Raw genomic sequence first — 26,195 nt, forward strand, 5'->3', positions numbered from 1 at the left:
ATTATCCATATTTTTAGTTTGTCATCAATTTGTACACGGTGCCATTGTGGCCGTGTCCAGGGAGCTCAGAGCTCAGAGCTGGCTACAGTCCTGTGTGTTCTGTTGCTTCTTGTCACCAGAGGGCGCTGCTGTGACAGCATGGGGCAGAAGAGACCGCGTTCAAAAGGAGTACAAAATAAGATACAGACAGCACAGAGTTCTGTAACGGTGTCTCTACATTTGTTGGTGAGTTTAACTGTGAGTCTCCTATTTCACCCCACAACACTGTAGATGTTAAAGATCTGAATAATCTAAGCAGCTGTAGTCACAGGAACATCAGGCTGGAGATAGTTTTATAGTCCTTTAGCTTTAACATGATGTCAAGAATTTTCTTTCTCAGCTCCTGGGACAACTCTGTTCTCAGCTTCAGTGTGTTACACACCATGATACCAAACAGCCCTGTGACTACTTTTCACCCTTTAAACACAGACTGATTACAAGACTGAAGACAGCTGTGATGCTGATGACAGGACACACATTAGATTAACATGTCCCTGTGAGTCTTTTTTAGGGGTATCATCATTTTTCTCAAGGCTATTGTCATTAATTTATTTTTTAATAATTTTGTTGACCCAAAATTCAAAAGCAATGATTGATTTTCATTTGTTGATTGACAGTATTTTTTTTTCTTTTAATGACTTTTGTCAGTTTCAAGTTATTTCATTGAACCATTGTGGGTTTTTCTTTTTTTAACAAAATTGTCCACATCTGTAATAATAAAAGGATTAGTGACTAGAGTAAGTTCATATTTGATACTTCAGGATCAAGATACAAACGTAAACTTAAACTTAAAAGGATGCCTGTGTCTAAATGTCCAAAACAGAACACAAAGTTGTTCCTGGGGATTTGCTTTATCATATGCTACCAAAGGTGAAAGGAAAAGTTTTTGCCCATGCCTGTGTGTGTCTGTCTGTCTGTCATATCATGAACCAGTGGATTTTAATGAAAGTCTCAACAAATATTTTTTAGATGGATGTCTATAATTGGTTCATTTGTAGAGTCAGCACCATTCAAAATGACCTCCAAAGCTAGGGAGACTTAGCAAACACAACATTGCTATAGTGCAGACAATTTTCCTGATATTGGGCAGAAATCTAGTGGGGTAGTAGCCTAGAGTCATCCCAAACACATACTCTGAGCACTGTTACTTCGTAAGATCTCACAATGTTGCATGGGATTACATCAAACAGTTCAGTTTTTGTCCTGTTTTATCAAAAGATGATTTTAGTCTAACATTCTGGCATGAAAGGCAGTGGGTGACATGCATTCATTTATTAAACAGGCCTTTAATTTGATTTTTTGTACATTTTACACATGTGAATGATAGAATCGTAGACATATATGACGGGACCAGACTAAGTTTCCCCGTCTTCTCTCATTGTGGGAACTTGAAGTCCCAAATCTAAGCAGTATTCAGCAGAATTAAATATCAGGAACAAAATCTTCTAATTATAACTTAGGAGATAGTTTACATTTTTATTAATTTGATGGGTTTTGGAAAGAAGTCTCTGATAATAAGATGCTCACTACAATCATAGTAAACATGTGTATTGTTTATTTAAGTGTTCCCATAGAAACAGTCTATGCAGAATAACAACACTTGATAGAGAGGAGCAGGTAATATGCAGGGTTACATCACAATAAAGTGCAAGGTTCTGCGCTCCGTGGTGGACTAAAGCAGGGGGCTTGTTTTCTCTTGTTCTACTATTCATTGCATTACGTTCCAACAAACCATCCTGAACCTGCATGACAAGTACACAAGTCGAATAAAGTTACATTCAAGTCAGTAGAGAAGGTTAACAACCACAAGCGGTTCCCCTACTGTTCTCTTCCTTTTTTCCCCCCTTCTAATTTCTCCGTGTTTAACAACATTATTGAAAGATGAAGAAACTTCAGTCATGGTGGGAATGTGCAAAAAGAGGCATGAGACAATGATACAATATCAGGCACTTCGCTGTCAGCTCCATCATCAGTGGGACAAAAACAGGACCCCCTGCGTCTGACCAAAGCACTGGCTTGATTTCATTTGGGTTTTTACGTCATCGGATTTATTATTGCCCACCACCGAAAGGTGAAAGCAGAACCTTAATGTGTCTGTTCCAGAAACATCTCATGAAACACAGGTGGAGGTTCAGGAAATGACACAAAGTCCTCATTGGGTGTACATCTATTAACTGACCAATCGGATTTAAGATGCCAGTAACTCAGTATGTGAGCTGGTAGCAGCTGAGTTATACCCAACATGTGGGATGTTTCCTTAAAACTATAGCAAATAGCTGTGAGAATCAGCCTTGTTTGACTGTTAGCAAAACATCTCATGAACTGTTTTAATGAAACTTTCAGAAAGGATGGGGTGTACGAAACGAGACTACAGAAATCTTTTGGAGATATTTTGTTTTTGCCACAGACTCAACTGATTGGGATCTCTTTCAAGAGTGGCTGCCACATTTGTCAGCCAGTACAGAAATGGCTACAAGTCAGTCAGTTTTAGCTCAAATTAGTAGCTGAGAGTCATTCACAGCACGTACTCTGTTGGGGAGTAACTACTTACATGTCAAGGCATTACAGCATTTAATTGTAAAATAAAAGTAAGTAAAATATGTAATTAAAATGAGGTACTTATGAAAATATTTATAATGATTGCAATTTGTGTTACATTTTTTGTGAAAAAGGTAGCCTAATAATATTTATTTTGTTGCTTTGCATGTTCTCGTTGTTGGCTTTCTCCTGTCGGACCTCCCGCGGGTCCAGGTTGTGTCTTTGCAACAACGCTCACACTTCACAGGTAAATTCTCTCTGTTTGCTTTAAAGCCTTTCAGGAGCCACATAATTAGTTCAATCCCATCCACCGGTGGCTGATTTAAGCACTTCTCTAACCCACTGTACACACAAAAGAATAAGACAGCTGTTTAAATAATGTTTATGTGGAATTTTAAATGCTGACATATTGATTCAAATTTAAATGAGAAGACATTATAGAGTTGCTGAAGTCTGTGGCTGATATTATATTAAGTAGAAAAATATTCAAACTTTATTTAATGTGTAGTTTGACAGAGGTGTTGTGTACTGCTGTAAGGTTATCACTGCTAACGTTTACATTTAAAAGTACAGTCACCATTAACATTCTGTCAGAAAATAACTAACATGTAGGGGTCACAGGATCAACTCCTGCCTGGGGCAGCAGTGGCTCAGGCGGTAGGGGTTTGTCCTGTAACCAGAGGGTGGCCGGTTCAATTCCATCAGTCTCACTGTTGGCAAGACACTTCAGCTGCCTGGCCTTCTGGTGGTGCTCAGAGGGTGGTGCTGGTGTGATGTGGCTGATGACTCTCTAACCACTGAGTCACGGTGGCTGATGACTCTCTAACCACTGAGCCACGGTGGCTGATGACTCTCTAACCACTGAGCCACGGTGGCTGATGACTCTCTAACCACTGAGCCACAGTGGGCGGCTGTGGCACCGGCCAGTGCAAATCCTAAAAGTTTAAAAACAAGGCAACTGGACTTCTCTTCTGTTAGTTGAAGCCATTTTGCTTTTCATCCGAGGAGGCTTTATCCTATCTCAGGCCCTGTTTACACAACCATAATATTTTGGTTTGGCCCATTCATGTAAACAACAATGTCAAAGCTTTTTGAATCAAGGTCTCAGAGTGGAGGTTTTTGGGAAATGCCTGTCATTGATGTGAAATCAATTCAAATTCAAAATATGGAGTTCAAGCTTTCTAACTGCAGTGAGGTGCTTTGTTTAAGGGAGTTGAAATCACATGCAACTTATGGGGCTTTCAGGCGGACCCTAACGGTCCCGGCTCCACTCTACTCGGCTCGCTTTGCGACCGCTCACATCTGCATTTTTTCGCACTCGGTCCCTGCTTCGGAGTCGGGCCAGCCGGGCTGGCCCTGCTTCATGGGCGGCGCAAGCTTAGCTCCTGTTCACTCATTGGTCGTGGGTGTGACCAGATACAAGCATAAAGAGCGAATGGTAGGAATATAAACAACAGCGTTAGCTAACCCTGCAACGTTTAGGCCGTCTGTCCCCCAGCTGAAGGCGCTGTAAAGCCTGAAACCTCCGGCAGATAACAGCTGTCCTACTCCGCGCAACAATCGCGGCATCCAGAGCATTTCTTCCACTGCGCCTCTCTTCCTGAAGTCTCAGGAGAAACCTCATAAGTTTAAAAACCAGCAACAACACAGGGCCAACGTTGTCCATAGCGCTTTCGTTGTTTATACAAATGACGCCAAGTTTCGGTAGCGCGCGCACACACACACACACCCCGCGCCGCTGCCCCGCCCCCCGCAAAACGAGGAGGCGTTCCTCTGCTGCCGACCAAACTGGCTGGTGTGAACGCGATGCAGTCTTTATCGAGCCGAGCCGAGCAGAGCGGAGTAGAGCCGGACTTCTGAATTAGGGTCCGTGTGAAAGAGGCATTACTCCCTTCTATTTCCACCTGAGGCTCTGAGCCTGCTTTATGAGAGAGATGTTTTGGTCAAATGCATACAGGTGTGAAAGACTGGATATCAGCTGGAGATTCAACTCCTGGCAGCAGTGTCCCTGGGCAAGACACCGAACCCCTCATTTCTTCCAATGTGGGCCCCATCAATGTGTCTGATTAATCTCTATAGAATGATTGATTATAATTAACTTTGTAGAGCGTTGCATAAATGTGTGTGGATGGGTAAAAGAGGGCAGATTGTGTTGTAATGTGCTTTGAGCAGAATGGTTGTCTAGAAAGGTGCTTTATGAGTACTGTCCATTGACCATTTTTGACGTATTATGATGATTTAACCTACAGAAAATATGTTATAGACTTTTTTTATTGCCCATCACCAAAGCCAATATTGTTTGGTGCCTGTCTGTTAGCAAAATAGTTCTGACTTACTGGATGGGTTTTAATGAAACTCAGAAAATAATCACTTAATGTACATCTACAGCTGATTACCATTTTGAGTCAATCTGATTCAAGATGGTCACCACAGCCAGGTGACCTCATGAAACACAAAATTGGCTGCAACTTTGTCAATTTTACATATATTGAGCTAAGTGGTAGCAGCTGAGTCATTCAGAATATATACTCTGAGTGTGACATCTACAAATATTGCACAACATTTTTTTACGCTCAGACCAAAACAGCTACAACTCTGTCATTTCTCATCATAAGATAATCTTAGTGTAGAACTAACAGGCGGCAGGTGATATGCATTCTTCAAGGATAACTAGGCATTTAATTAGATATTTATTAATCACTATTTGTATTTGCTTTTTTTTTTTTTTATTTGTATTTCTGCCGGACATCCTCTCCAAATAAAAACAAAAGAATAAAAGCCCCTGGTAATGACAGAAATACAGTTTGAGTCCATCTCACATCTAGTTTAGAGTTTGGTACAGGATTCCTTTTTCACTAAAATGCTGCACTTTATGTTGTGAGATGAAGAGCTGTGTGTTTATGCACCGGAGGAGAGAGGCATGCAGGTGGATCAGAGGATTGTGAAACTCAGGAAGAACAGTTTCTAACATGGTTCCAGGTGCAGCGCTGCTTGTGATCTGAGTCAGGTGTGTGTGTTTACACGCACAGAGGTTAAACTCACCTCATCTGTGTAGTTTTTGGTTCTCTCTTTATCATTTCACAAACAAGTAACAAAGTGCATTTCGTCCACTTCTCTTTTAAAGTGCAAATGTAAAGAATTTCAGCATCACAATTACCACATCTGTGATCGAAATGTCTGTTTTGGTAATGATTTACATAAGTTTCTACTTTAGAAAATAATTTCCCAAAATAAGATGTATTAAACTTTACAAATGTAAGCTTATTTATTTTCCTGAATGTTATGTGGAAAAAAATAAATAATTTTTTAGTTTAAAAAAAAACACTTAGTCTTAACATTAATTGTCTTTGTCCCGGCAACAAGCTTCTCTCCCACGTCCTACCCTGTGTTGGGGATCCTTCTGAAACACTGTAAAGTCATAGCCTGGTCGCTTTGACGCAGGGTTCTGTGGAACAGTTCGGAACAACTATTGTTGTAATGGCATTTGGTAAGTGGCGCTGTGAAATGTATGAATTTGTAAGACCCAAACACTCATTTTACCAACTATATGCAGTGAAATGGATGCATAAATCTAGATTTAAAAATGCTATGAAATGCAGTTTTCTGAAGATGAGAAAAGAAGTCCCCCACGGTATTTATTAATGACACTGGGATGAATTTGTCTACAGCTAAAGTGCACCTTTATACTGACGACAGCAGACTTTACTCAGCTGGCTCCAACCAGGCTGTTGAGGTGCTTCAAACTGCAGGAAACACTGAACAAAATCAAATTCATGTTGTTTTTCAGGAATTGCTCCCAGATCTCTGATATTATTGGCATTTATCCCTGGGGAGACCTTATTTAAATACTATCTGTAAACCCAGTGTGAAGTTTGAACTGGGCTGCCAACAGAAACAATCTGTCTGCTTCACATTTGGTCCAAGAGTGTCTGGAACTCCACCTAACTGCAACCTGAAGCCCTGACATGCTATTCTTTCCCCCAGAGAAAAAACAGGTTTTATTAGGATGGTTATTATTAGGATACAGTCTTATCTTTATCTTCTGATGCAAAAGGTGAAGGTGGAGCAGTAATGTTTTTGCCTATGTGTGTGTGTGTGTGTGTGTGCACATTTGTTTGTCCGTACCTCTGTACCATGAAGCAAAATGTGTCATGAACAGAATTTAATAAAACCTTCAGAAAGTAATAACTGGATGTACATCTACAGTTAACTTTTAACTCAAGATGGCCACCACAGCAAAGCAATCTTAGCCAACACAACAAACGTTTAGAAATCAGCCAGTTTTACAGATATTGAGCTCAAATTTGGTGTGGTAATAGATAAGTGTAACTCCCAGCACACAATCGTGTGTCATTTTGCAAGATCTCACAGTATACAACGAGGTCGTGCAGAATAATACCATGTTTGACCAAACCTGCTAGAATTCCTTCCCGTCTCATCATAACAGGCTTTCTGCTTCAAACTCACGGGTGATATGCGTTCCTTCATTAAATGCTTGGCCATTCATTTACATAGAATTCTGTGGGTTTTGCAAGTGAAACTAGTAGCAGCTAGCTGTAGCACTTCTGGTGCACTTCCTAAAGGAATCCCATATTTCCGACTGACAGAGAAATGTAAATCTGATGGCAGTGTAATTTTCTGTTTCTCCAAACTGAGAAACTGTATCTACAGTGGGTATGATATGTAACCTTTGCTGGAAAAAGAAATAAGTCAGAATGCACACAGGTGGCAGTCCAAACAACATGAAAATATGGATTTTTTGCCAGTAATTGATGAGTCCATATAAACACCATCTAGCAATCCCAGTAAGATTAAAAAGATTATATGCTATTTTACTGCCTTCAAATCAAAGTTTTCTCAAAGGTATGTCATCAGAAATAAGCCTGCTTATTCTAATCTTATTATTTTCCTTTGAAATTGATTGTTTTTCTTTGTTGGATGCGGAGCGCAGGGAAACTCCTTCAAGACTGTGTGATGTTCCCCTTTTGAAATATGGGGCTTGAGTTCCCAACATTACTCCTGGACCGATGAAAATCGTGTTTTCAAAGCAGTACACTTAACAAAACTTGACTCTTGCAAAGCCAGGTGATAAACTGCTGAAGTTCAACAAACTATATATCAATTTAGAGCTTTTGAGATGGAGAATTTGGAAAATAATAATAATTCAAAATGAAAGAAATCCCTCGGTGTGACATATTATTTGTTCAGAACCATTCCACAGAGCGTCGGTCTAAAAGATCAGAGCTATCCCTTTTCCACTGATTGAACAGGGATCACATCAGCCAAAACAAGCTGACTCTGTGCATGTAAACATATACAACTCACCGTGCTGAAAGAGCAGAGTAGGGCACACTGCAGAGGGACCAAATCTCCAGTCCTGGTTCTCCACCCCCTTCCCCTGCAATGCCCCTCCCAGCCTTTCAGCTCCTGGTTCACTGCTGCCACACCTCCAAACCCCAGTCTCTGAAGAAGCCTCTGGCCACTCTGGACTCTCTAAACGTCACTGTGAGGGAGTTGAGGGTGATGTCTGTGACCGTCACCTGTCCCGGACTGATGATGGGTGTCCAGGCTTTTTCTGAGGCATCAGGTACAACAGCAGAATCCCAGTGGTCTGTCCCGCCCTGCCCTGGTTCAAGCAGGAACATGAAGAGAGACAAAGACAAAGCTGCAGATAAACATCAGTAAATCAAGCTTATTTGGAAAATATTGTTGTTAAAAATGGGCTTCAATTTTAACACCACAACCATTATTTTGGACACTTGGGGTGAATAAGTCTTAAATTTGACCAACATAGAAAGTAATCAGTTTCAGAATCAAAGCTAAATGATTATTAAAAACCAAATATTCGTTGAAGAAATGCATATCGCCCTCCACCTTTCTTGCCAGAGTTTTAGACTAAGATCATCTTGTGACGAGAAAAAATTGACAGAGTTAAAGATATTTGATTAGCTGGTGTAAGGGCACAAATTCCAGTCATAAATATTTTGTGCTTGTAAATCAGAATGCGTAGTTTTGAATGAAGTTTTGTAATCTTGCAAACCAAAATGTCAATATTATCGCCCTTTTTCCTTTGGCGGCAGGTGATAAAAACAATAAGTTGGGCAAAGATTTTGGTTGGATGCCTAGAGAAAAGAACTTGATTACCATTTAAATCCCTTTCACCCCTCTTTATTGCCTCCTTTTGATCCATCTGTCGCTCCTCCTCACTTTCTTCACCATCTTCTGCAAGGCTCTCCTCCTCCTCCTCCAGGTTCTCCTGTGATGAACTTGGAGAGCTGGAATTAAGGCACCTGTGCGGTGACCTCCTGTGTTTGCTTTTTCGATGTGGCTGCTGCGGTGGTGGTCTGAGCCTACAGGCAGCATACAGTCCATCTTCATCACCAGGAACCAGAGAGCGCATCAGAGAGAGATGGAGGCGAGGCGGAGGCTGTGCAGGAATTTTGTGAGCGCTGCGGAGATCCATGGTATAAACAGTATTCTGAAACAGACATAGAGTGCTGTAAATATGTATCACTTCCTAGCTGCAGCAAAGCCCGCTGTGTCCAACAGTGGAGATTTTCTGCTCAAAAATCTGTTTGTCAGACTAAATTTATTATCAGTCAGCAGCTGGAGCAGACAGACCAACACGAACAGAAGACATCTAAAGACATCTTCTTCAACATGGCAGAATTAGTTTCCACTTAGATCACCCACAGATGAATCTTATTTAACTAATTTTGTGGCTTCTGAAGGGAACAGTTGGGGCTTTAGAGAAAAATAGGGACTATAGATATGCACACAACACTTCTTCAGTTTTATAGTGTTTAGAATTATTTCACAGAAGTTTTTTCCCCTCGTTTAACTTTGTTAATCTGGAGTATCACTGTAGAAATATTATTTCAAATCAAATTAGAGATCTAATTCGGGAAGCCATGTACCTGATTGTCGGTTTTATTTTACACAGTTACAATTAAAAATACTCCTGTTTTGGGTGGCTGTGGGAGGCGTCTGTTTCTCTGATTGAATTATTAGACCTGGGAGAGACAAAAAAGGCAACTAATTTGTGCACAAGAAAAAGCATTAAAATCAATATTAAACAAAATATATCCTCTGTTTTTCCATAGGAAATGTAAAGCCAATCGCAAAATGTGTGTGGTTAGTGATTTAGGAAACTACTGTCTGTCTGGAAAAAGCTAGCCAACCAACCTGGCTTTATGGGGAAAAAGTATTTGTCCCCTTGTTAAACCATGAATTAAAATTTTTTTTAGAAAGTTTAGTTTCACTGCCACACCCAAGGACTTGTGAGAAAATATTCTGGAGCGATAAGACAAAAGTGGAACTGTTTGGAAGATGTTTGTCCTGCTACATCTGGAGTAAGACTAACACAACATCATATTCACAGTCAAACATGGTGGTGGTAGTTTGATGATTTGGGGCTTCGTTGCTGCTTCAGGTCTTGGACAACTTGCTGAAATCGATGGAAGCATGAATTTTGCTCTCAGTTCATTAGCTTAAGCTCCAGAGCCCCTGGTTTCTGCAGCAGGACGACGGTCTGAAGCACAGCAACAACATTCGTCCACAGCCAAGTGAAAGACTCATCACCAGTTCTCACAAACACTGCCAAGGGTGGCACAAGGAGGGATGAGGTTCTGACACAGGGCCAGGTGGGTTTGGATAGCTTTTTTTCCCTTAATAAAATATATCATCATTCGAAAGGTGACTTTTCTATTTACTCGTTGTCTTTATCTGATACTAACATTTGTTTTATGATTTGAAACATATAAGTGTAACAAAAAGCAAAACACGACAGAATCTGTAAGGGGACAAACATGTTTTTAAAGCACTGTAGGACACAACTCCAATTCTGAAAAAGGTGAGATGTTGTGTAAAATGTCAATAGAATCAAAATGCAAAAATTTGCGAATCTCATAAATCCATATTTTATTCACAAATCAAACATGTCAAATGTTTAAATTCAGAAGTTGTACCATTTTTGTTAAAAAAAAAAAAAAAGGTAATTTTTCATTTTACGGCAGTAACACATCTCAAAAACGTTGTGACATGCAACAAAACACTTTAAGTCACACAGCTGGAGGAGCATTTTGCAACTAAATAGGTTAATTGGCAATGGGTTAAGAGGACTGGGTATAAAAACAGCATTTCAGAGAAGCTGAATCTCTCAGAAGTAAAGATAAACAGAGGATCACCAGTCTGTAAATAAACCAAACCTAAACCAAAAATTGGGATCATCTACAGTTTACAAAACCTGTAAGACTTCAAGAATCTAGAGAAATCAGTCCAATGAGAGAAACATGGACCTGTACCAACCTTTATGAGATGTGATGCTGCCATCAAATTCAAAATTAATTTATTTTTCCCAAAACAATTTCCTAAAGCTCTGATATGTTTACGATGACTGTAAATAAAATATGGTATTTTGTATTTGGTTTTTATTTACATTTTATACAACATCCCAACTTTGTTGGAATTGAGGTTGAACATCATTAATAGACTTGTTTGATTTAGAGTCCAGTCTTTACCTGCAGAAGGAGTTTTTTTGCTTTAGACCCTTTCCTCCTGTGGCCAATAACTCGGTCCCTCTCTTCTCTAGAAAAAAACAAAACATTCTGTTAGCAGACTGGCAGATAAAAGTCTCTGAAACACTTACTTTCTGTAAGGCAAGATAGCATCTGATGTGACAGGCATACCAAAAAGTCTCTTGAACCAGGGGTCTGCAACCTTTACAATCAAAAGAACTAACCTATCAGGTGGTAGTTTTTATTTAGAACCCAAAAAGCAGGTAAGTACACCGGAAACTTGAATAAACCTTAAACTTTATTTAAACCAAAATGCGGTCAAAGCAGCAAAACAAGCTAAATCATACCAGGTAGGAGCAAGACAGGGAACACAAGACCAGGAGTGAATGACAAAGACCAGTTCGTGGGGAGTAAACGAGAGCTGGAGGTATAAGTTGCCTGGGAGAGGTGATTACTGAAAGAGTTCAGCTGAGCCAATTAAGAACAGCTGTGACTGATAAATTGAAGGCAAGGCTGACTCAGGGAAACTATGACAATGAGTAACAGAAAACAAGCTGCACACTAGTAATCTAGTAAAAAAACATGTCTAAATACAAACACAATTGCAAAAAGAATAAACTCAAAATGGCAGAATACACAACAACGCTCGAGGATTACAACAGTGCAACCCCCTTTTAAGATACAACTTGTCCCATAAAAAGTTTGTACTGGGTGCGGCAGGTGGAGGGGAATTTGGAAGGAAGCACCAGGCAAAAACAGTCCAAAAAAACAAAGATATACCTGTCTGGGAGTGACTGCGCACGGCCAAATGGGAAAGCCATGAGAGTTTCAGTGGAGGTCCCGGAAGTCTTCCAGGTAGGCAGCCTGGGGTGCGTCCAGGCTGGCAGAGAGACTCCCTCAAGGACAGGAGATGGCTGATAGGTGCTCTCATTGTCATCATGTAAACCTGCTCCAACTTGAAGACAGGAACTGGCGAAGAAACATCCGTTTGGACACCCTCAGACTTGGCAACAGAAACTTGTTGGGAGGTGTCCCCCTGGATCCTCTGCATGTGAGTCACATAATAAGAGAAGTCCTTCAAACCTTCTCAAACTCAAGAACAGAAGCTGGCGTAGAGGCATCCTCCGTGATCCTCCTCTTTTACGCCGGCTCTAAAGGTCCCGGCTCCACTCTACTCCTCTTGCTTTGCGTGCGTTTCCATCGGCACTTTTTCGAGGCCGGCCCTGCTTTTTTGGTCCCTGCTTTGAAGTTAGTAATTACAGTGTCCCACTAACATCTGAAGAGGGGAAGTCTTAAGAAAACTGGAACAATGAAGTTGCCTTTTGGACCCGAGTCACCAAACTCGCCAAGAGTGAACGTGTTTTCAGTGGCCTTGGTGAAATGTTTTGATGGAAAACCGGTGAACGATTTGAAAAAGAATACTGGTATGAAGACCTTACTCGTGAAACTTGATTACTTGTTTTTGAAAGAAGAAAATGATCAAATTTACAAGGCTTACTTCAACTTTGACAAGATCAATAGCGACAGTAACGTGTCCATGACAGACTACATTATTGATTTTGAACAGTGGTATGCACGAATGAACAAGTACAAAATGGAACTTTTCACTGCAGTATTAGCGGTCGAACTGCTAGATACAGTGTGTTTGGATGTGAAAGGCCGACAGCTGGCTCTGACGGCATGTGTGGATTTGACTTTTTCTTCAATGAAGTCAGCGCTGAAACAAATTTTTGTAGGAAAGTCTTCTGCCTCAACACTGGAAATGAATCAGGACACAGCATACACAACGTAGAAAATAAGACAGGACCAAGCAACCAAGCAATGACCAAGCTATATCATTGAATTCGGTACACATGAAGTGAGCAGAGTAAGAAAGTTAGTAACAGGTAATTGTAGATCCTTCAAGTTTGGAGATGGACAAGTGGCCAAATTCATCAAAAGGTTGAAAAACCTTCAAAAATCAGACAAAGTGTCAAATTGAAACTGAAGTTGTCCCATCAAAGATTTCTTTACTAGAGAGCAAGGCACCTTTGAAAAGAGCAGAAGCAGTGCTAGACATGCAAAATGACAGGGCAATGATGTTCAATCAACCTGTAAAACTTGACTTTACAAGTTCTGGTCATTACTGGCCTGGCCAAAAAAAAAAGTCGCCACCTGGATTTAACTAACCAAATAGGTACAAGCCTCCTATTTGTCAGGATTCGGTTTCGTATGTTTCTTTTTGTATTTAGTGTTTTGTTTCTGGTCTCTTTTTGGGTTTGGGTTTGTTGTCTCTTTTGTTGTTTTCATGTGGACTTGCTCTCTGTATCTGTCAGTATTCACCTCTCCTCAGTCAGTCACTTGTTTTCCTGCTGCGCCCATCTCCACCTGCTCCTCGTTATCACTCACCTGTGCCCACTTCACCTAATTACCCTCTGTGTTTAAAACCCGGTCATCTCCTCCACTAACTCGCTGGTTCGTTTGTCTGTTTTCCCTGATGTCTGGTTCTGCTCGACTCCTGCCCTTGTACATTCGGTTCCTGTATTTTGTTTTGCTTAGTTTGCGGCCACGTCAGCCTTTATTTTGTGTTTATTGTAAATAAATTAGTTTTCTTTTAGTTCCTACAATGAGTCTGCGCTCTGGGTTCCCCACCTTTTCCACCCACCATGACACTATTGGATAATTACTGCATGGGCGATTATGTTTCAGCTGGCAACAAGTTATTTAGCCCTGTTACAGCCTGGCTCTAGTAAATAACAAATAAAGAGAAGCAATGCAGGGAGTAACTTAAAATTACATTTATTTAAGAAAAATCGTGGCTGGCTGGAGAATAGAGAGAGAGAGAGAGAGAGAGAGAGAGAGAGAGAGAGAGAATTAGAGCAAGTGGTGGATCTTAAGCTGGATCTGAAGCTCTTCTGAAAACACTGGCCAGCTGAAACACAGAGATGTTAGAGAGGCCAGAGGAAAAGCCTTGGGCCGTAACAACCCCAACTGGTGCAATGAGTTGCTTCTCATTTCTTAAACAACCATGTTGAAAGACAGCTGGTGGTCGTGGAAAAGCTATCAGTCATTGGCATGCATCAAGCAGAGAAAACATCTAAGGAGATTGCAGAAACTACTAACACTGGGTTAAGAACTGTTTAACGCATTATTAAAAACTGGAAGGACAGTGGGGACCCATCGTCTTTGAGGAAGAAAAAATCCTGAATGATTGTGATCGGCGATCACTTAAATGTTTGGTGAAATCAAATCAAAGAAAAACGTCAGTAGAACTCCAGGCTACGTTTAATAGTGAAAGTAAGAGCATTTCCACACGCACAATGTGAAGGGAACTCAAAGGATTGGGACTGAACAGCTGTGTAGCCTTAAGAAAACCACTAGTCAGTGAGGCTAACTGGGAAAAAAGATTGGACTCTGGAGCAATGGAAGAAGGTCTTGTGGTCTGATGAGTCCAGATTGACCCTGTTCCAGAGTGATGGGAGCATCAGGGTAAGACGAGAGGCAGGTGAAGTGTTGCCTACTGTCCAAGCCTGTGGGGGCAGTGCTATGATCTGGGGTTGCTGCAGTTGGTCAGGTCCAGGTTCAGCAACAGGATGAGCTCAAAGAATGAGGTCAAAGGTCAGCTGACTACCTGAATATACTGAATGACCAGGTTATTCCATCAATGGAGTTTTTCTTCCCTGATGATACAGGCATATTCCAAGATGACAATGCCAGGATTCATCGGGCTGGAATTGTGAAAGAGTGGTTCAGGGAGCTTGAGACATTATTTTCACTCATGGATTGGCCACTACAGAGTCCGGACCTTAACCCCATTGAGAATCTTTGGGATGTGCTGGAGAAGGCTTTGCTCAGCGGTCAGACTCCACCATCATCAATGCAAGATCTTGGTGAAAACTTAATGCAACACTGGATGGAAATAAATCTTGTGACATTGCAGAAGCTTATCGAAACAATGCCACAGCGAATGTGTGCCGTAATCAAAGCTAAACATGGTCCAACAAAATATTAGTCTTTAACCTTTTTTTTTTGGTGGCAACTTTTTTTTTGTCCAGGCAGTGTATATACAGAAAATCATTAGTGAATGTGAAACTTGTCAGTGATATTGCAGAACAACAATGATGAGGTGAGAAACATAGCAGAAAATTTTAACAAAGAAATAAAGACAGCAGCTGCATAAACCTCGTGGAGTGAAGGACTTGTAAAATGACAACAAACAAATCTGTCACAAATCTGTCTGGTCTTATGTCTTGGCACACGTTGTCACTTTCTGCATCATCTTTTGCAATATGTTGATCCTCACTCTCTGTATGAACTCTTGTTACTCTGAGGCAGTGTACTCTGATGCAAGTTCCTCCATGTCTGATAAATACCACTGCACCATCTTAACCGATGACAACTCTAGGCTCTTTACACTCAGGGCAACCCAGTCTTTTTAAAGTACATCTTGTCACCCATTTTTATTCATCATCTGTGTCACAGACAGTCAGTCTCTTGCTGATGCACTCAGATTCACAAATTCAGTTTCAGAGAAGAGACTTTGTATAGAGTTAAGTTATTTCAAATAACTTGTACAAAACCAGCGGGTTGAACAGGTTCTATGGCAAAATACAAAAGAACAACTTGCAGACTGCCTTACCAAGAAAGGATTACCAGCTTACAAATTACTGCAGGCACTAAGTGAAGGACAATGAACATTTGGCTAAAAGAGGTCTGCCTGCTGGTCTTTCTTATGACAGAATTATTTGTAATAAGTGTTTTAAAACTGGTCTTGGGATGTTGGCTGATTCCTGTTTGTAAGAGTTTAACTTGTTTTTAAAAGAAGAGTATTTTTCAAGGGAAAGTGAGAATGTTAAGTAAAAGACTATCTGGAGGGCCATTTCTGTTTAATATTTGTTCAGTCTTTTATTCTGGAGGGGCAGCAAAAGTTGTGGTCTCGTTCTGTACTGGCAGGGAATGGAGGGAAATCAAAACGGAGATGCTGTTCACCGTTGTACTGGAGTCTTTTACTGTGTAACAGATGGAACCCCTTGGGAGACGTGAAAGGCAGTGGTGGAAGCCAGGACCCCCTTGTATATGTGAGAAGCAGGGACTTTGTTGAAGACGTGAAATGTGTCAGTGGCCAGGACCGCCTCAAAGACATGGGAGGTGTTGTTTATGGTTGGGACCCCCTTGGAGACGTGAAAGGCGGTTGCGGCAGTGATGTGAGAGGTGGCAGTGGCAACTAGGGCCCCTTCGGACTTGGGCTAAGGAACATAGTGTAGCAGCAGCAGAGACCTGGGCAGGGGCTGTGGTGTAGGGACCAGGATAAGGAGCTCTGTTGGTGGATTGGGGGGAAAACACAGAAAGGAACTGAGCCAGACCAAGTCTCACTTTCTGAGGTGGACTGACTACATGGTTATTTGACTACTAGCCGAGTGACCAAGAAAGGTGATCTCATCTCCTCCTCATCAGAAGAATGTGACTGAATATAAACACAATTGCAAAAAACAATAAACTCAAAAACAGAAACACATATACAAAAAGTCCAGGATCATGACAATTCCTGCTTCTTTTATCGCTAAATAGAATGTGCCCAGAGCTGAAAAATGAACTTGAAGCTTGAAATAAAGATAAAACAACTTATCTGTCCATCCATTTTTTTTTTTACCCGCCTCTCCTTTCTGGATTGCAGGGAGGGTGCACACCCTGGACAGGTCACAAGTCCATCACAGGGCCACATGGAGATAAACAATCATTCACACTCTCACTCATACCTAGGGACAATTTACAGTCACCAATTAATCTAACATGCACGTTTTTGGTCTGTGGGAGGAAATTGGAGTACCCAGAGTAAACCCAAGCATTTATGGGGAGAACATGTCAACTCCACCCAGAAACGCCCCAGGCAGGAGGTGAACCTGTGACTTTTTCAATGGGAGGCAACAGCACTAACCACTGCTCCCTAAACAAAATACCAACTTATTGTTATGTAAATACTACCTATAAAACTATAGTTTGTGACATTGTGTATCTATTACAAATATTTTTTTTGACTAGTACTTTTTTTTCAATACATTCTAACCAAAACGCTGATGCCCATACTGAACATCCACATTATCATCATGCCACATTAGAGAAAGGAAAGCGCCAAAGTTTCTGGGAGACATTTCTGGAACTTATGAGACAAAATTGGAGCTTTTTGGCTCCAGTCACCTCAATTGGGTTTTTCATTATTGTGGGAAAGCTAAAAACAAATGTATCCAAGGCTGTATGTTTCTCAAACAATGTATTTCTATCATTAACTGTAGTTTTTAATGTCAATAACACTTAGTACATATAACATATTTATGAATTTGTTGTTTCATTAGTCATATTAGAAATGTTTAAAAGTTGAATAATATTGTTGTAATTTAATCCCATAGTCTGTTTTTAAGGTGAGTTTGTAACAAATATCAAAGACCAAGATGAAAAGTAGCCTTTTGGCTAATTCCAGCACATTCACTGTTTTGTTAATTAATTAACTAAATTTCTGAACATAGGTTTGTTGTGACACGTTTTCCCAGTTAGATTTCAACATAAAAACCTAAGTTCATTTACCGTATTTTCCGCACTATAGGGCGCACTGTCAATGAATGGTCCATTTTCAAATTTTTGTCATATATAAGGCGCACCGGACTACAAGGCGCATCGTCATTTTTGTAACGTTTGGTGCTCTAGCGGAGCTGGTTCGCCTGTATCAGCATTTATATGATTCCTCTATGAGAGATCACAAAGATAATCAAACGCTTCAGAACTCACAGATGGATACTGCACCGACGTAAGCGTCAAGTATAAATGCCTACAGCGCTCGCTCAGGTCCGCACGCTGTGCGTGGAGCCCTGCGTGACGCTACAAAGCGCGACTATAACTGAGCCTTAATGCTGCAAGCGGTGCGGCTTTGTAGTTTACCAAAGTCGTACTAAAACATTACAACTTCTTACATATATAAGCTGCTCCGGATTATAAGGCGCACTGTCGTCTTTTGAGAAAATTGAAGGCTTTTAGGTGTGCCTTATAGTCTGGAAAATACGGTAAATTTAATAAAAAGTTATCAATAATCCAATATAATAATGAACCTGTGTCAGTAAGAATCCTACAACAATGGAGACATGGAGGTTTCGGGTAAACACTGGTGTGCTGGGTCATCATCTGGTCGTGATTATTTGGAGACATACAGTGAATTAAGAACAGTTTTGTTCCAACATTCTGGGCTTCCCTATATTCAGGCATGGCTTTTCATCATGCAGGAAATCAGAGCCTTACTTCTCCTTGAAGGCCTGCACCAAACGCCGGTCCAAAATGTGCTCCTCTGGTTCCCAGGTGCTATATCTGCAACACAATACAAGATACAACACAAGCCCTTTTATATTATCTATGAACTCCACCACTCCCTTAGTCTTCCATGTAATTTGCACATTAAATCAGTCCAACTTATACATTTTCCATTAAAATCTTGAGGCAGTGTTAAAAAGTACAATCTACAAAAAACATGTACTGGTTAATCACTTTTACATCTTTTGTTACATTAAACAATTCACTTTTTTTTTAAGTGCTAAAAAGTTGGGATGTGGTGTAAATAAAACTTATTTAGGATTTATCATATTGCTTCCTATGTGAAGGGGACTGTACAGGATAGCTTTCTTTACTCCTTTTGGGTTTTGGCAATATGGAGAACTAATAAGTGTGCTCCTTAGGATAAAAGAGGTGATTGGCTGGTCCTTGTACTCATTCAAGATGTCTGTTCTGTGATGGTTTGGTCCGAATACGTTCACTTTTACACCCCACCTGCAGCCAAAAAGTAAAGGCAAATAATAACATTTTTGCCTGTGGCCGTTTGTGTATGTGTCTGTTACCAAAACGGCTACAACTGTCATTTCTCAACATAAGATCTTAGTCTAAAAATCTGGTATGAAAGGTAGCAGGCGATATGAATTCCTTCAAGAAATGCTAGGCCTTTAATTATAAATTCACTGGCGTGATCTAATTGAGTTCTTGTGGGAAAACCTGATGATAGCTCATACTTATGCAGCAATTAAAAAACTCCAACGGTTACCTTCTTATTAATTATCAAACTGAAAGCACCTTGAAAGATGTTTAAGTCAGCAGATTTTGATCTGGTTTATGATCAGAGTGCCTTTCCCTTTTAGCCTGAAAGAAGCTGCAGCTCTTGTTTTCCAAAAAGAATTTCACATTTTTAAACTCATCTTAAGCCCAGAGGAGGTGGCAGCTTTTCTTAGTTATGTTTATTTACTTTTTCTATTTAAACCTTATTTTCTAGATGCAGCAACAGACTTTGCATCATGACATCGACTCATCAGCTACATTTTCAACAAAATGTACAATTCCTCCTAAATCTCTGCATCTTCCATTTTATAAAGTACTTCTTCAAATATCAGCAACTTTACGCTGAAAACTTTACAAATTCACCAAATTCTATTTTAACAATTTTCTGTGGTATGCTGTTATATTAATCTAATGTAAAAAAAACTCTGTCCTAACATTTTATGAACATGTTTATATCAAATTCAAAATTGAAGGTATATTTAATCAAAAAAGCCAACAAATTCAGAGTTCAACATTAAAGGTGCTGCCTTTGTAATATCTTTTGATTTAATGTAGCTTTTTAATAGCTGAACATTCCAAGGCTTCTAATAGGACTCACCACAGCATCCCAAGCTTTCTGAAGGCTTGTTTGTGTTCATATGCATAATTAGTCTTTTATGTCATTGTAAATATAAAGCACACTTGTGTAATTTATCTCTTGATATTCAGCAAAATATATGTAAGTCTACATACTCACTTTGGGGGCCACCCTTTCCACTTCAGCAGGTACTCCACATTCCCCTGAGGAACAAAGTTTAAAAGGTGCCTCAGACAAGCAGGTTACATGATAAACATCAGAGATCACCATACTGTTTTAACAACACTGAAAAGGTAAATAAGCCTGCTGGGTCAAAATGAAAAAGTAAAAATACTTTTGCATCATTACATTCCAACTATGGAGGATCCCACTGCTCAGCCTCCTCAGACTGACTGGCTGTCAAACATCAGACTCAGGAGGAGCGGGGTGGTTTTTGTCTGGGTCCTAAAACAGTGGGTGTGCGCGCCAACAGTGACGCAATCACGCTGTTCCCGCCCCTCCGCGAAGGTCCCGCGCGGTGTCACGTTGTGCACTTTTTATATCTTGGAGCGCACTCCATTCAAAATGGACGATTTTGGTGCTCTAGCGGAGCTGGTTTGCCTGTATCAGCGCGGAGCCTTGCGTGACTCTAATGAGCCCTGAGGCCGAGCCTCCTTCAGCTACCTGGAGTTAGCAGGTCGCTGGAGCCACAGTAATAAACATGGAACGAGCGGGTTTAACCAAAAATGGTTAGTTGAGCTAAAATTCAGCAGGTGGCTTTACAAGACTGAATATGGTAAGCATGTTTTGTACTTAGTGAAAATATTATCCTTGTTTACCAGTAAAATGATGCTATTAAATTCAGCATTAGATATGCTGATCCAACATGCAGCCTGTGCCACAAAAAGCACAGTACAGTACAGCATCTCTCTGTTTTTCAGAGTTCTCTGTTGTTATTCATTGGCCTTGATGTGAGACGTGTTGGTGCTTTGTTTTTTTCATTTATGTTAATTTAATTTATTTGTGAATGTGACTTAAATTAGGATTCAAATTAGGTGCCGACAATTAGTATTTATTTTAATTGTATTTTTGTTTAAAAAAGTATTTCAAAAGTGCCTTTTTGTTTTTTACTGTATATCACATAATAAATAGCCATATTTTCAACTTTCCTGTCAACTTTAATCTTTTTTTTTACTAAATCATGGTCGGCTGACGATTGGCCGACGATCGGCTGACGATCGACCAGCGAACGGCCGGCGAATGGCTGGCGAACGGGGTCACGGTGACCCCTGACCTAGACCTTTGACTTTAAAATCAATAGTGATCATCGTTGGCCCATGAGGTGGTCAGCTGGGAAGTTTGACATTTATATGTGAAATTATCAATTTAGAGCTCCTTAAAGAAAGGTGTGACCTATGACCTTGATCTTTGACCCTAGAATAAATAGGGATCATTGTTGACCCTGGAGGTCAACTGTGCAGTTTGACATTTCTGTGTTAAAAGTTTATAAATCATCCACACTATGGAATTTTCTCCATTTTCTCTATTTTTGATAGCCAACTCTAAACCATGGCATAAAATAATTTGTTTCTGCCTGTCTGGTCTGTGCCCTGAGTAAGAGTGGTACCTCCCCTCCTTCAGAACCCCTGCAGCCACTACCTACTCCTGGCCATCTGTGGTGCCATATCTCCACACACTTCATCACTGGCCTTCCCCCATCTGAAGGTGATACTGCAGTACTAACTATTGTTGAATGATTTTTAAAAGCAGTGCATTTTGTTCCTCTACTTAAACTGCTCTCAGCCCTAAAAACTGTTTCGCTTTTATGGAATTCACTAGGATGTTATGTCCGGCCAAGGTCTCCAATTCATATCCCAGGTCTGAAAGGCTTTCTGCAACTGAAGCCTCAGTCAGCCTCTCATCCAATTTCCATCCCCAGTCCAACAGACAAACGGCTGAACCAGAAACTCAAATCAGCATTACAATGTGTCATCAACAATAGCCCTACTTCCTGGAGCTCTCACCTAATATGAGTAGAGTACACACACAACACTCTAACTTCCTCAGTCACTGATTTGTCACTATTTACAGCATCACTGGGTTACCAGTCTCCTCTTTTCCCTAGACAGGAGTCAGAAATCTCTGTACCCTCAGTGTAAAACCACACTCCTCTGGATGGAAGAACAAAACCAGCAAGTGGCCAACAGACACAACACCAGCCCTGCAGTACAGTCCTGGTCAAAAGGTATGGCTCCCAGCATTCACCTCACATTTTGTGTGTCACAGGTCAAACCAGTCACTACCAGTCATCTCTGCCCTCCAGCCACACCCCCATTACCTGCCTGAATCACTGACCACCATCCTGCTTACACTGTCCACCATATTCTGGATGCCCACCGTAGAGGTTGCAGTCTGCAATATTTGGTAGACTGGGAAGAATATTGGCCAGAGGAGCACTCTTGCATCCCATGCCCCAGCCTCATTACCACATTTTATAGGGATCATTGGAGAAACGAGTTAGGGTGCCAGGTGGCGACCAATGGGGGGATGGGGGGGGGGGTACTGTCAGGATTCCAATTGTGTAAGACAGGACAGTACCTGTGACCACCAGGCCATCAGAGAGCATTTAGTCTGTGAGTGCATCATAGAAGAAGGACGCAGTTGCCTGAGACAAGAGTCTGTCAGCAGTGTACAGTACACTGCTGACAGACAACCTTAAAACAAACCACCACCAAAAACCAAGCTAACACAGAGCCTCTGTCAGTTGTCCAATACTTCATTCCCTTCATTAAGAGTTTCAGCTATAATCATTTCAGATGATTTTTCTCAGTCAAACAGCTTTGCATGACAGTGCACCACACTCCTTTACACAATTACTAATTACACTGATAAGGTAAAATCAAACAAGACGTGCAATACTGGAAAGTGCTACTTTTTAAAAAATGCATTCAATCTTATTTAAAGAGAAGTTCATTCCGACAACTTTTCTGGGATCCAAAAATGTTAATAACCACCTTGTTAAAGATCTGTTAGCCAGTCCTTTCACTGAAACCAGGTCACAGGAAAACTTTGAATATCCTTGGGTCTATCTGCTCCCAACCTCTTCACTTCTTGTTTGTCCCCCAAAGACCTTAAGGAAAACGAGTGAGATATTAAATAATTCACCTCGTTTATCTTTATCTTGCTCGACATCGCTCTTATCTCAGTCCACGATAAACCACGCCCACGTACGCTCGCGCTCGAGGCACGTTGTTGTACGTCCACCCTCACTGGCTAAAGCCTGAGGCCTTGGGCTGACCCTGGGCTCAACTAAATTAGCCCAAATGAGCAGCAAACCGAGGGGGTGGGACAAGACGCCTGTCAATCATTCTGTACCACGCAAGACAAGGGTCTGAACGGGGCTGTAAAAATGTTAGCCCTTTGGAAAGACTCTGGGATTTTCTCGAGACTGTTTGGCACCAGTTTTGTTGTAAATTTCACAAAATGTGATACAATATTTTTAATTTCTGTTTATTAGGTATTTTAACATTTATATTGTAAACACCAGGGAGGGCTTAGCCCTACTAGCCAACTGATACCAGCCGTCCCTGAGTATACTCTTTTTTGCACAGTAACAATCAGACAGGTGTCTCCATTTCATTTCACTTATTTTGAGTTGTGTATTCTGAGCCACCTATTATTTTTCAGCAAGCCTGACTTAATTACTCTAACACATATCTAAGTTTTTTTTTTAATCAGTTTTTAGGAGCTTGTTTATGTTTAATGTGATACTGGCACATTGGCTTTACAGATTTGCTTACCTTTTTTTTATACCTGAACAGATATGTGGGTATCTCATTAGTTTGTGGCCTCAGACTATTTAGGTCACAGAAAGTTGGACTTTACAAGACTTAATTGGCATTTTGAGATCTTTTACACTTTTTACACAGTCACAGTTTAAGTTTGATGATTTTTACAGATTTTTCCACAGAATGTTCTGACAGTTGATGATGTTGCACACAAACCTTTTGAAATGTCAGGCATTTTTAAATATTTTGCAAACAACTTCTTCTTATTCCCACAGCTCCTTTTGGTACATATATAAATTACACATTAAAATTGTGGTTTTTAGTAAAACTTCTAGAAAGTAATCACTGAATGTACATCTACAACTGATTATCATTTTAAGTCAACCCAATTCAAGATGGCTGCCACAGCCAATTGACTTTAACAAACACACCAACAAATTATAACTCAGTCAGCTTTCCAGATATTGAGATAAATAAGATGTGGCAGTAGCTGAGAGTCATTTACAACACATACTCCAAGCATTAAACACATAAAATGGTATTTTTAGGTTTTGAGCAAATGATTACAACTCTGTCTCCTTCTCAACGTAAGATAAGGGAGTGCTGTAGATCAGTGGTTAAATCAGTTGTCCTCCAATGAGAGAGTTGGAGGTTTGATTCCTGGCAGCAGTCACATGTTGAAGTGTCCCTGGGCAAGGCACTGAACCCCTCACTGCTTCTGATATGTACCCCATCGGTGTATGAATGTGATCCAAGGCACTGTTTAGACTTTGTAGAATGATTTATTCATGTTAGCTTTGTATGAATGTGTGGCTGTGTTGCAAAAGCTAGAAAGGCACTATATAAGTACAGTCCATTTATCATTTAAGATGATCTTAAACCGTGGCAGGAAAAATGGTGGGCGATATGCATTTCTTCAAAGAATAGCCATCCTTTAATTAATAATATAAAGGTTACCACTGATACGACTGCCTTATGAGCTTGAGCTCTACCACAGGTCACAGCAGATCTCACAAGATGTGGCACACAAGATCATCAGTGGTCGGGGCTTTAAAGCATATGTATTTATAGTTCTATAAAACAAAAAAAAACATACATGTTTAAAAAATATATATATTTTTTTATATAACTTTTTTAGTTTATATTATATATTCATAAACCTAAAAAGTAGTATGTGCAAAATTATTCACCCCCTTTAGTTTGAAGCCCCAGCCATTGTTGATCTTCTGAGGTGAGATCACCTGTGACCTGTGGTGAGGCAGGTTCTGACTCAATCAGTTTAACACACCTTAACAAACAGAGGCACTGTTGGGACGCATGTGGTGAACATATCTTATTAAATGTGAATGTCATCACTTTAACAGAGAGGCGCACTGTGAGCTTTTGTTTTATTTCAGCGTGCCTCTAATGCGCCCTGAGGACTCCCACTTCCTAACTACGTCCATGCACGTGTCAACACTACATGGCATTGGACCCAAACCCAATCAGCAGGCAGACAGACAGGCCCGAACCCACAGAGTTTGGGTTGATAAAGAGCCTGGCTCGGCTGGACGAACCGAACACCTGACGTCATAATGAGCTGCAGCGCAGTGACAACAGTCTCCCCGAACCCGCCCCCTTTAATAGAAACCTATAATCAGATAATAAGGATTAAAACAGCGCTACTCATCTCTCAAGCCTTCATTAGCATTCAAAGTACACGTGACGCTCCTACCTTTCGAACTCTTTTCTTCACAATTGATTCCACAGCGAACACTTGCTCTCCAATGGCTGAGAGCTCCATCCCTGAGCCCGCCGCGGGCCGTTAGGTTTTTAACTGTCAAAGTCACAAAGTAAGCTAACGGTAACCTCGGCTCCGTCTACTTCCCGCTGCTTCTCCCTCAGCCGCCCCGCTTCCCGCACTCTTCAGGAGCCGCTTTTATCCACAACGACTTCCTCGTGCTGAGTTTTCTCCGCGCGCTCAGTGACTTTACAGAATCTGCGACACATCTGCACACGCCGCTCGGCGCGCGCTCGTCTCCAAACAAGCGCGCTCCCAGGAGGTGAGTCCGTGCGCGCGGCCGCCTGCCCCATCATCCTGCTTTTTACTCCACACCAAAGGACGGTGTGGTTCTCTGAGCTCACTTAAAGCTGCAGGAACACAACCACACCAGATTTATCGTCGCCGCCCAAGGCCATAATGGGTTTTTTTTTTTCCTGTTCGTTTGTTTGTCTGTTAGTAAAATGTGTCATAAACCACTGGACGGGTTTTAATGAAACGTTCAGAAAGTAAACACTGGATATACATCTACAACAAAATTAACTTTTGAAGACAACTCCATTCGAGATGACAGCTAAGCAACCTTAGAAAACAGAAAATGGCTATTACTCAGTCAGTTTGACTGATATTGAGCTAAAGTTTGGTTTGGTAGTAGCTGAAAGTCATTCACAACTTGTTCTCAGAGTGCTAAACATTCTGCAACATATTTGCTTAAAACTTTGGCATTAACTGTTGACATTAGCCATGTCCACTGGCGGCGCCAGGGGGGCGCTAGGGGATGCTGTAGCTCCCCCTGGAAAAGTCATAGCACCCCCGTAGCACCCCCAAGCAAAGGCATAACCGGGGTATGTGTGGGACATGTCCCCCACTTCCCTTATGTATGCCCTATATCCCCCGCACTTTTTCCAGCCGTTGCAATTGTTTAATTCGTTGTT

The 26,195-nt window shown here is 40.9% G+C and overlaps 1 protein-coding gene across 1 annotated transcript; it reads right to left on the reverse strand.

Moving 5' to 3' along the window:
- Window positions 1-5,126: 5,126 nt before the first annotated feature.
- cbx7b (chromobox homolog 7b) lies at window positions 5,127-25,709 on the reverse strand. The gene is made up of 6 exons (XM_017440322.3): window positions 25,216-25,709; window positions 19,894-19,937; window positions 18,357-18,422; window positions 11,097-11,163; window positions 8,722-9,055; window positions 5,127-8,203 (listed from the first exon to the last, which is right to left on the reverse strand). The coding sequence occupies exons 1-6, from the start codon at window positions 25,282-25,284 to the stop codon at window positions 8,010-8,012; spliced, it is 774 nt and encodes a 257-aa protein (XP_017295811.1). The 5' UTR covers window positions 25,285-25,709; the 3' UTR covers window positions 5,127-8,009.
- Between the last annotated feature and the right edge of the window lie 486 nt (window positions 25,710-26,195).

This window comes from Kryptolebias marmoratus, linkage group LG2, assembly GCF_001649575.2.
Source record: "Kryptolebias marmoratus isolate JLee-2015 linkage group LG2, ASM164957v2, whole genome shotgun sequence".
Taxonomy (NCBI): Eukaryota; Metazoa; Chordata; class Actinopteri; order Cyprinodontiformes; family Rivulidae; genus Kryptolebias; species Kryptolebias marmoratus.

Coding starts and splice junctions, on each gene's coding strand:
- cbx7b (XM_017440322.3), bottom strand. CDS start 25,284: ATGGAGCTCTCAGCCATTGGAGAGCAAGTGTTCGCTGTGGAATCAATT. Junction 19,938..25,215: donor TGAAGAAAAGAGTTCGAAAG/GTAGGAGCGTCA, acceptor TTTGTTCCTCAG/GGGAATGTGGAGTACCTGCT. Junction 18,423..19,893: donor TGGAAAGGGTGGCCCCCAAA/GTGAGTATGTAG, acceptor ATTGTGTTGCAG/ATATAGCACCTGGGAACCAG.